This window comes from Carcharhinus amblyrhynchos, chromosome 13 (assembly GCF_965287045.1).
Source record: "Carcharhinus amblyrhynchos chromosome 13, sCarAmb.v2.hapA, whole genome shotgun sequence".
Classification (NCBI taxonomy): Eukaryota; Metazoa; Chordata; class Chondrichthyes; order Carcharhiniformes; family Carcharhinidae; genus Carcharhinus; species Carcharhinus amblyrhynchos.
The window spans coordinates 56212071-56224170 of NC_137336.1; the positions used below are offsets into that span (position 1 = coordinate 56212071).

The following is a 12100-nucleotide window of genomic DNA, read 5'->3' on the forward strand; positions in this document are numbered from 1 at the left end:
CAGCTCCAGGAAATCACTGCAGCAACACCATCTATCTGTGTATAGGCACTGCAGTAACACCATCTATCTGTGTATAGCACTGCAGTGACACCGTCTATCTGTGTATAGCACTGCGATAACACCGTCTATCTGTTTACAGTACTGCAGTGACACTGTCTATCTATGTATAGAACTGCAGTAACACCATCTATCCGTGCAGCACTGCAGTGACACCGTCTATCTGTGTATAGCTCTGCAGTGACAGTATTACTGCCTGTTTGTGGTACTGTCTGTGTACAGCTCTGCAGTGACAGTGTTACTGCCTGTTTGTGGTACTGTCTGTCTGTGTACAGTTCTGCAGTGACAGTGTTACTGCCTGTTTGTGGTACTGTCTGTGTACAGCTCTGCAGTGACAGCGTTACTTCCTGGTTGTGGTACTGTCTGTCTGTGTACAGCTCTGCAGTGACAGGGTTACTGCCTTTTTGTGGTACTGTCTATCTGCGTACAGTTCTGCAGTCACAATCTTGCTGCCTGTATGCGGTTCAGTCTATCTGTGTAGCACTGCAGCAGTAGTGTTACTGCCTGCAGTGACTACATTTCAGTACTTAACATTTCAGCACTTAAAAAAACTATGTCCATGTCTCAATATTTACATATTTGTACAAATTACAATGATTACATTTCAATACTTAAAAAACTATATACACGCCTCAAAAGATTACTGTGTGCCGTTAGTGCTCAGATTGGCACACAGTTACGCAGGTCGAAGGTATTCTGCAGTTCCCGGGCCCTCGGTCTGCCTCCGTTAAAAGGCCTTACAGTGTGGCCTTTCCCCATTGTGCCTTTGCGGCGGCTGCCCCAAGCTTCAGCGCGTCCCTCAGCACGTAGTCCTGGACCTTGGAATGTGCCAGTCTGCAACACTCGGTCGAGGACAGTTCTTTCAGCTGGAAGATCAGCAAGTTTCGGGCGGACCAAAGTGCGTCCTTCACCGAGTTGATGACCTTCCAGCAGCAGTTGATATTTGTCTCGGTGTGCGTTCCCGGAAACAGCCCGTAGAGCACAGAGTCCTGCGTCACCGAGCTGCTCGGGACGAACCTCGACAAATACCACTGCATCTCGCTCCAGACCTTCTTTGCAAAGGCACATTCCAGAAGGAGGTGTGCGACCGTCTCGTCAGCCCCGCAGCCGCTTCGAGGGCAGCGTGCGGTGATGTTGAGACCTCGAGCGTGCATAAAGGATCTGACGGGGAGTGCCCTTCTCACCACCAGCCAAGCCAGATCTTGGTGCTTGTTTGTCAGTTCTGGTGACGAGGCGTTCTGCCAGATGACACTGACAGTCTGCTCAGGGAACCATCCGACAGGATCCACCATCTCCTTTTCTCTCAGGGCCCCAAGGACGTTACGCGCTGACCACTGCTTAATCGCCTTGTGGTCAAAGGTGTGTTTGTGGAAAAATTTCTCCACGAAGGACAGGTGCTGCGGTACGGTCCAACTACTCGGAGCGTTCTGCGGCAGTGTGGCCAGACCCATCCTTCGCAACACTCGGGACAGGTAGAACCTCAAAAAGTAGTGGCACTTGCTGTTGGTGTACCGAGGATCTACGCACAGCTTGATGCAGCCGCTCACAAAGGTAGCCATCAGGATGAGGGCGGCGTTGGGAACGTTTTTCTCTCCGTTCTCTGGAGATTTGTGCATCGCCTCCCTCCGGACGCGATCCATCTTTGATCTCCAGACAAACTTGAAGATGGCCTGCGTCACTGCTGCAGCGCAGGATTTGGGGATAGGCCACACCTGCGCCACGTACAACAACACGGACAGCACCTCGCACCGGATCACCAGGTTTTTCCCTGTTATGGAGAGCGAGCGTATCTGTGTGCAGCTCTGCAGTGACAGGGTTACTGCCTGTGTGTGGCACTGTCTGTCTGTGTATAGCACCGCAGTAATAGTGTTACTGCCTATTTGTGTATAGTACTGCAGTGACAATGTTACTGCTTGTGTGTCCCTGTCTATCTGTGTATAGCTTTGCAGTGACAGTGTTACTATCTGTGTGTGTCCATGTCTATCTGTGTATAGTTCTGCAGCAACAGGGTTACTGCGTGTTTGTGGTACCATCTATCTGTGTATAGCTCTGCAGTGACAGTGTAACTGCCTGCTTGTGATACTGTCTATCTGTGTATAGCTCTGCAGTGACAGTCTAACTGCCTGTGTGTGTGTCACTGTCTATCTGTGTATAGCTTTGCAGTGACAGTGTTACTGCCTGAGTGTGGCACTGTCTTTCTGCGTATAGCTCTGCAGTCATGATGTGGAGATGCCGGCGTTGGAATGGGGCGTATATACACTGTCTGTCTGTGCACAGCTCTGCAGTGACAGTGTTACTGCCTGTGTGTGGCACTGTCTATCTGTGTACAGCTCTGCAGTGACAGTGTTACTGCCTGTTTGTGGTACTGTCTATCTGAATTTCCTGACCCTGCCCCGCTGCTGGATCGTCTGGTCCTGCCAAACTCGATGGACTGTTGGTTGGCTCCCCTGCAGGAACACCTGCCGCACCAGTGCCAGCAACCTTGAAAGCTGATGAGAGCTGACCAGTAATTCCAAAGAGCTGAGATCAGAAGTCTATGATAGCTAAAAGCAGCTACTTGAGTCCGTAACTTAAGTCGTAGATATCTGAGAAAAAAATCTAAGTATATTTCTGGTTGAAGGAGGAAATACAAATATTGAAATAGAAATTGCCTTTTTTCCCTCATCATCATTGTTCCCTCTTCATTGCCATAAATTTCTTCTTCTCTCATACTTTTTCTCTTCAATTCCTCACTGCTTACTTTCATTGCTTTGTATTTGCCCCTTTCACATCCCCTTCATGGCCATTCATTTCGATCCCCAACCTCACTGCTTTGTCCTGGCTTTGCTCTTCATAACTATTCTTAACATCAGTGGCAATGATTCCGGGTCACCTGTATTGGGACCTAAACTGAGGGGAGATGAGTCCAATCTGATCTCAGGTATAGGTGTGGGCTGGGATGTTAAAAAAACCCTAATAATTGTTGTCAGCAACACTGTCAGACTTCAAAACAGTTGGCAAATCACAATACTAACACAAGAGGTGGTTATAATTGCGAGTTAGGTTATAATTGCCCCACATTATGGTTGCTCTACTGGCTGTGTGACAGTTAGAAATGAATCTGTGTGGAGATTGTGCATTCTCTCCATGTCTGCGTAGGTTTCCTCTGGGAGCTCTGGTTTCCTCCCACAGTCCAAAGGTGTGCAGGTTGGGTTGTTTGGCCATGCCAAATTGACTCTAGAATAGGGGGATTAGCAGGATAAGTATGTGGGGTTACAGGAATAGGGCCTGGGTGGGATTGTGGTTGGTGCAGATTTGATGGGCCGAACAGCCTCCTTCTGCACTGTAGGGATCCTATGATCTGCAGCAGAGCAGAATAGTCTCAGCCTCAATTCCCTTGTGTTGTTGGAGGTTTTGGAACAAGGGAACACCTGAACCAGGGGAATAGATCACTGCTTCCCTCCAACCCAATCAGTGGGCGAGACCCAACTACATGCAAGAGCAGAATTTCCTGGACTGTACTGGTCGCAGAGTTAAAGCTGCGGAGCGCAACTTCACCAAGAAACAGACTAAGGCTGACAATTTCTGACATTTCCAGAAGAGTGTTCTGAGTTTGCTAGATATACCACAACTTCCTAACTGTGTTCATAATGTCACTAATGCAGAGCAACCTGAGAAAACATTTATTACATTATGTTATTAATACATACTGGTAAGCAGAGGAATTCTTATCCACATATAATGTAAAATCAACAGCATTGCTAACATAGAAATGCAATCTTTGCATTGTTCTGATTTATGCATCTTTAATTATTAGCCTTTTGTTCACAATGCCTTTGGAAAGAAAGTTTTGAGAATAGTTGCCAGCAGCTGATTACCTTGCAGATCCTGGCAACTCTGGCCACACGCAGTCTGGTATGGTAGTTAAACTTCTTGCTGAATTCACTGAAGAAAAAATACAGTTTGTCATCATCGCCCTCTTCACTCTTCAAGCTCTCCTTCACCAGAGCTGAGCTAACAAATGTCGGTTCTGGAGGATGGAAAAGTATTTCAGCTCACCGTATTCTGAAGAGTTGCAATATTACACCCACATACACACACAACACGCACATGCATATACACACACACATATACAAAGGCATAGATATACCCATGCAGACAGCTACACACATACATATACACACAGGTGCATGCACACATACATGCACAAAGATGCGCATAGACACATACACACACAATTGAACACCTGGGTAACAAGGACACTTATGTCAGACTCCTATTGATTGACTACAGCTCAACCTTCAATACCACTATCCCAACAAAACCCATCTCCAAAGTCCGTGGCCTAAGACTCGGCTCCTTCCTCTGCGACTGTATCCTGAACTTCCTAACCCACAGACCACAATCAGTAAGGATAAGCAATGACACTTCCTCCATGATTATCCTCAACATTGGTGCCCCACAAGGGTGTACTCCTTACTGTATGCCTTATGCACCCATGACTGTGTGGCCAAATTCCACTCCAACTCAATTTTCAAGTTTGATTATGACACCACCGTAGTGGGTCAGATCTCAAACAATGATGAGATGGAGTACAGGAAGGTGATAGAGAATCTGGAGAACTGGTGCAATGACAATAATCTCTCCCTCAATATCAATAAAATGAAGGAGATAGTCAACAACTTTAGCACGCTCCTATCTACATCAACGGTGAAGAAGTGGAAATGATTGAGAGCTTCAAGTTTCTAGGTGACCTGTCCTGGTCCCTTCACACCAATGCAATGGTTAAGAAATTCAGCATGTCCACTACGACACTCACCAATTTTTATAGGTGCACCATAGAAAGCATTCTTTCTGGTTGTATCACAGTGTGGTATGGCCCTTGCTCTAACCAAGGCCGCAAGAAACTACAAATGGTGGTGAACGCAGCCCAGTCCATCACGCAAACCAACCTCCTATCCATTGACTCTGTCTATACTTCCTGCTGCCTAGGAAAAGCAGCTAGTATAATTAAAGACCCCATGCACCCCAGACATACTCTCTTCCACATTCTTCCATTGCAAAAAAGATACAAAAGTCTGAGAACGCATACCAACTGACTCAAGAACAACTTCTTCTCTGCTGCCATTAGACTTTTGAATGGACCGACCATACGTTAAGCTGATCTTTCTCCGCAACCTTATCTTTGACTGCAACACTATATTCTGCACCCTCTCCTTTCCTTCTCTTCTATGTACTCTATGAATGATACGTTTTGCCTGTATAGTGCTCAAGAAACAATACTTTTCACTGTGTCCCAATACATGTGGCAATAATTTTTTTTAAAAATAGCATCTGAAATCAAGAGTAGAGTGACTTGGGTTAAGTTGGCTTCACATTGTAACCACTTAATGTGTATAACGTTCAGTCAGCCATTTTGCCAATCATTTATATCTGGGACATGCAAGATCTTTATAAAAACTCTTTCTTAATTTCTGAGCCATTACTGAAATTTTACTGGACATCTGCCAGTTGGGCACCACATTGAGAATTTTTTTAAAAAGCAAAAAAGTAGATAAGGGTACACGGATGGTTTGAAAAGCTGCTTGCGCGATGACAGAAAAATATGCAATCTCTGAGTGTGGGGCTATTCTGGGTACCACCTGCTATGACACTGACTCAAAACAACCGATTAATCATCTATTTTACTTCTCGTCTAATCTCTTTACTACCATTATCAAAAACCTTTCATTACCCACCTTTCAACCAGGAATCTAATGCCTCTGTTGTGGTTCGCTGATTGAAAGGACCCATTGCCCTGGAGATTTGGAACTGAGTTCCTTGGAGATCGATTGCAGTTGCTGCATACAAGAGTCCATCTGGTATTACAGAGTCAGAGAGAGGAAAACTAATTACTCATTTTGCATGATACAAAATTCCACAGTGACCACACCTTTTACCAACTTCACTCCACTCACAATCCAGCCTCATTTCTGTTTAAAAATCATTTTGTTTTTATTTTATGTATTAGTGTCACAAGTAGGCTTACAGCAACAGTACAATGAAGGGACTGTGAAAATCCCCTAGTCACCACACTGTGGCGCCTGTTTGGGTACACTGAGGGAGAATTTAGCATGGCCAATGCACCTAACCAGCACATCTTTCAGACTGTGGTAGGAAACCGGAGCACCTGGAGGAAACCCACGTAGACACAGGGAGACATGCAAACTCCACACAGACAGTGACCCGAGGCCGGAACTGAACCCAGGTCCCTGATGCTGTGCGACAGCAGTGCTAACCACTGTGCCACAATGCAGGAAAACTCTTTCCCCCACTTCCTTAGCTCTCATCAACATCCCACAGCATTCGCCAGTGGGAAGAGTGGGCAAGCAGCCTGTCCTCTGGGCTCTGTCAATGAACAAGCAGAACCCCTGAACTGGTTGTGGGGAGTGTGGGGAGGAGCAAGACGTTCCATCCAACCTTTCCGACTCAGTGTCTACTCAATAAACCCACTAAATCAGAAACCCAAATATATTGTGACAGTGTTGGTACTAGCAAATCACCTTCCCCGATGATAACTGGTCATCCTATTTTTTAAAACATTGAGCATCAGCTCGTGATCTATGCTGGGAGTCAGGTTGAATACTGTTGCCATGGACATGGGGATTCAATGTTCTCCTAACTGTACAGGTTAAGTCTTACTGCGAGAAGAACAGATGATACCATATTACCTTGCATAGGCCGGACAGTTTTTTCCTGCCCTTGAGAATGATATGATGTAAAGGATAGGAGAGAAAAAGGGTAAATATGAAATAAAAATAAATATTTGAAATGTTTCTCCAATGCACAGCATCAATTTCTCCCCTTCCCTCAAACATTGTACATACTGATAGTTCTGTTGCAGTCCCTAATTTGGGCTGTTCTGTTTATTTCTCTCCCATTTTCATGTTCTGTGGCAGCAGGGGAGGTGATGCTCTAGTGGTATTCTCGCAGACTATTAATCCAGAAACTCAGCTAATGTTCTGGGGACCCGGGTTCGAATCCCGCACGGCAGCTGGTGGAATTCGAATTCATTATAGAATATCTGGAATTAAGAATCTAGCAATGACCATGAAATCATTGTCGATTGTCAGGAAAACCCATCTGGTTCACTAAAGTCCTTTAGGGAAGAAAATCTGCTGTCCTTGCCTGGTCTGGCATACATGTGACTACAGAGCCACAGCAATGACTCTCAATTGTCCTCTGAAGTGGCTGAGCAAGCCACTCAGTTCAAGGGTAACAATGGATGGGCAATAAATGCTGTCCCACGAGTGAATAAAAAAAATTCAACAATATTGAAAGAAAGTTACAGGAAATGTCTTAGGCTTGTATCCAGGAATACCATCAGTATTCTATTTGGAATGTGCACTAACATCCATGTTCTGGGTGCTACTGAAATTCTGTAGTCAAAAGGTACCTCTTCTTCTAAAATACCTTACAAGAATCACAAACCTCAAACCCTGAATTAGGTCCCTACAAGTTTAACTGCAATACAGAAAATGCAATATGTGCAAAAACGGCATAGAAAATATCTCAATATTTGGTTCCGATTCAAAAATCTGAGGCAGCAAATTCTGCCTCCACCCCCTCAATCAGTGTTACCAGAACCAGCCTTACTATTTGTAATAGCTTGAAGGTGATTCAATATGGCTCAAGGTATAAAAGGTTTAATCACCAACAATAAATAGTTATTTACAACAAATAACAGTCAGAACTAACCACACGACTACTCTCCCCTCCTCACGAACCCTGGATCCTCCCCAACTCAGGACGTGTGACCTAGCACCTGATTAGCTCAGCTTCCTGCCTTGACACACTATCGGGTCCGGCCCAATCACTTGGCCCTCAGGGACCATGCTACCACAATCCTTCCCCCCTAACTCCTGAATTCACCTATAAATGAAACAAAAGGAACATCATTAACAATGGCATGCATATTACAATCAATGTCAGAAATGCCCCAGAAAAACGCATCATAAGTCAAGTTGGTCTGGGGACTTCCAAGTACTAGTAGAATGACTCAATTCTGTGATGTGTTCTGCAGGAAATACACATGGTTGTGAAAGGCAAACTCATCAATCCAGGGTCAGGATCCTCTCTGTAACTGCTGTCTCCAGAGTTACAGAAACTGCTGACTGCGCTGGTTCCACATTTACAACTGGGACCCTTGTAACCAATCCTGCTGAATTCAAATCTACTGCAGGATTCACCCTTTGATCCCCTTTATCCAGCTTCGCTCTCTTCCTCAGATGGTCTATGTATTTCTTGACATGACAGCCTTGTACCTCTACAACATAGGAGACGGATCCTGTTCTTTTCATAATCTTTGCAGCCATCCATGTCAGTCCTGCTGCAAAGTTTTTGACCAGGATGAAATCCTCAACTTAGAATAATTTGTCTTTTTTTCTTGAGTCATGGTCTTCTTTCTGGGAGGCTTGCTTAGCCTTCGCCCTCCCCCCGCCAAATCTGGTAAGCGGCATTCCATTAGTAACTCAGCTGGCTTGACCCCTGTGGTCTCATTTGGTGTGGTATTGTATGACATCAAATACTGGCTATGCATGGAGGTAGAGGCCTATTAGCTTGTTTCTTCATTGATGATTTGAACGATTGTAGAGTGCATTCCGCTAACCCACTGGAGGCTGGGTGGTGAGGGGCTGACCTAACATGGCGAATACCATTTGATTTAACAAATTTTCAAAACTCCTCTGCTTTAACTGATGTGCTATTGTCTGACACTAAAGCCTCTGGGATGCCATGGATGGCCAAAACTTTCCCCAATTTGTCAAAGGTGGCAGTGGCCACTGTGAGTTTCATTAATTAGGCATCCAACCGTTTAGAATGTACGTCTACTAATATAAGATACATTAACAGCCCTGCAAAGGCTATCTGTATTCTTGCCCAGTGCCTGCCTGGCCACTCCCAAGGATGTATATTCGTCAGTGGTGGCAATGCCCGTTGGACTGCAGAACCGAGGCATTGGCTGATCATCCTTTTCATTTCTTTATCGATGTTCGGCCACCACACTTAACTTTGGGCAAGTGCTTTTACCCTGATTTCCCCTGGATGTGAGTTCTGCAATTTGTTGTCCCACCTCATTTCCCTTGGGGTGGGATGACAATGTGAGTCCTCCCGCCTTCCCCACCTTTCCCAACGGTTCTTCTATGTTGACAAGGTTTAAGCGGCTCTGACTTTTTGTATCGCCATTCTTGCATCACCACCTTCTTAACTTTTGATAACACTGGGTCTTCTTTGGTTCAGGTTGTTAGATGTTTAGCTGAGACTATCAGCTGCAGCTCCAGCACTATCTCTTATGGGACCGGTGGTAATGCTACTGTCTGCAGCAAGGAATGTTCATAATTTTCCACTTGGGATCCACTGGCTCAATCTTTCCAATCAAAGGCACTTTAATGTGTGTATGTACCTTCCTGCTTTGTAGTTTCCACACTTAACTCTCCTCACCGTAGCTGTACACTGCAATTCCCGACAACTAGCGAAAACTTAATGTCGTTGCTGAAGGCAACTCCATGTGGCTTAAAGTATAAAAACATTTATTACTAACAAGGGTCAGACAGAACTAAGTATGCAACAGAAAGATAGGCAGGAGGGGGAGACTAACTTAGAGGGACAGAAGGGGGCCGGTAAGGTGATAGTGGTAGGGGACGGGAGGGTCAGAGGTATCGATAGGAGGTTCTGTGGACAGAGGCGTGACTCCAGGATGGTGGTCTGCCTCCCTGGAGCAGGGGTAAAGGACGTAACGGACAGGGTAGAAGGAATTTTGAAAGGGAAGGGGGCACAGGCTGAGGTCATAGTACATGTAGGGGAGGGGGACATAGGAAGGAGCAGTAGGGTAGAGGTACGTAGGCAATTTAGGGAGCTGGGGGCCAAACTAAAGAGTAGGACCTCCAGGGTGGCACTCTCTGGGTTGCTGCCCGGTACAAGCAGGGCAAAGAATGAAGAGATCATGCAGCTGAATGCATGGTTGAGGGATTGGTGTAGGGTAGAGGGCTTTACTTTTGTGGATCACTGGGAGGTGTTTAGGAGAGAAGGGCAATTGTACAGGAAGGGTGGGGAGAATTTGAACGGGAGGGGAACTAATGTCTTAGCGGGGAGGTTAGCTAGGGTGTTTACGAAGGGTTTAAACTAATATGGAGGGGGGGTGGGGAGGTGGATGGGAGAGAGTCGGGTGAAAGGAAAAGTATCAGGGAGAAGGAGGTTCCGAGGGACACTTGTGGGTTGAACTGTGTCTGTTTCAATGCTAGGAGTGTGACAGGGAAAACGGATGAGCTTAGGGCCTTGATGTGTGTGAGGCAGTTAGATGTGGTGGCTGTAACGGAGACATGGTTAAGGGAAGGGCAGGACTGGCAGCTGAATGTTCCTGGGTACAAGTGTTTTAGGTGTGACAGAAGAGGGTTGAAGAGATGTGGAGGGGTGGCACTGTTGGTAAAGGAAAGAACATAAGAACATAAGAAATAGGAGCAGGAGTAGGCCATCTAGCCCTTCGAGCCTGCCCCGCCATTCAATAAGATCATGGCTGATCTGTTGTGGCTCAGTTCCACTGTCCCGCCCTCTCCCCATAACCCTTAATCCCCTCTCTTATCAAGAACCCATCAACCCGCTTCTTAAAAATATTTAGCGAGGCAGCCTCCACCACTTCAACGGGCAGAGAATTCCAGAGATTCACCACCCTTTGAGTGAAGAAGTTCCTCCTCAACTCCGTTCTAAACCGCCTCCCCTTTATCTTGAGGCTGTGCCCCCTAGTCCTACTGTCTTTTTTGAGCGGGAAGAGTCTCTCCACCTCTATCCTATCCATCCCATTCATCATCTTATACGTCTCAATGAGATCTCCCCTCATTCTTCTAAACTCTAACGAGTACAAGCCTAGTTTATTCAGCCTCTCCTCATAGCTCAATCCCCCCAACTCCGGTATCAGCCTAGTAAACCTCCTCTGCACTCCCTCCAGGGCCAAAATATTCTTGCGCAGGTGCGGCGCCCAAAACTGCACACAGTACTCCAGCTGCGGTCTCACCAATGCCCTATACAGCTGCAGCAAGACCTCCCTACTTTTATATTCAATCCCCCTCGCTATGAAGGCCAGCATCCCATTCGCCTTCCTGACCACCTGCTGCACCTGCAAGCTGGGTTTTTGCGACTCATGCACAAGGAAAACATCAAGGAAAACAAAAGGAACAAAAACAAAACAAAGGAAAACATCACAGTAGTGCAGAGGGAGGACAATATGGAAGAGATAGGGATTGAGTCGCTGTGGGTGGAGTTGAGGAATAAAAAGGGAGAGATTACATTGCTAGGGGTGTACTATAGGCCACCCAACAGCCCGAGGTCAGTGGAGGAAGGTATTTGCAGGGGCATTTTGGATAGGTGCAGGAAGAATAGGGTGGTTGTAGTGGGTGACTTTAATCTTCCTGGATTGAATTGGAGGGGGCCTAGAGCTGGGGGTACGGAGGGAGAGGAGTTTGTGAAATGTGTTTTGGAAGGGTCTCTAGAGCAGTATGTAACTAGTCCGACTAGGGGAGAGGCTATACTGGATTTAGTGTTGGGTAATGAGCCGGGGCAGGTGGGAGAGGTAGAGTTAGGTGAACATGTGGCTAACAGTGACCACAAGTCCGTCTACTTTAGGATAAAAATGGAAAGGGACGAGTGCCGGCCGAACGGGAGTGTGCTGAACTGGGGAAAGGCGAGCTATAGCAGGATTAGGAGGGAGCTGCAGGACACTGATTGGGAAGGACTGTTAGCTGGCAAGTCCACGGTTGGCAAGTGGGAGGCTTTTAAAGGCAAAATGAAATGGTTGCAGGGGAGGTATGTTCCGGTTAAGAGGAAGGATGGGAAAGGTAGGATTAGAGAGCCGTGGATTACAGGGGGTATCGAAGACTTGGTCAGGAAGAAGAGGGAGGCGTATGTTAGGTCGAAACGACTGGGTACGGAGAGTGCGCTGGAGGAATATAGAGAGAGTAGGAGGGAGCTAAAAAGGGGAATTAGAAGGGAGAAGAGAGGGCATGAAATGGCTTTGGCTGGTAGGATTAAGGAGAAT

The 12100-nt window shown here is 46.3% G+C and overlaps 1 protein-coding gene across 1 annotated transcript in view; it reads right to left on the bottom strand.

Moving 5' to 3' along the window:
- The window catches only part of LOC145351927 (semaphorin-4B-like), a 72453-nt gene that overhangs the window by 23998 nt on the left and 36355 nt on the right, over positions 1–12100 (bottom strand). The window contains exons 6-7 of the mRNA XM_080201716.1: positions 5775–5894; positions 3915–4066 (exon numbers count right to left, since the gene is read on the bottom strand). Of these exons, the coding sequence (XP_080057842.1) occupies positions 3915–4066; positions 5775–5894 (272 nt within the window). The remainder of the gene's footprint in view (positions 1–3914; positions 4067–5774; positions 5895–12100) is intronic.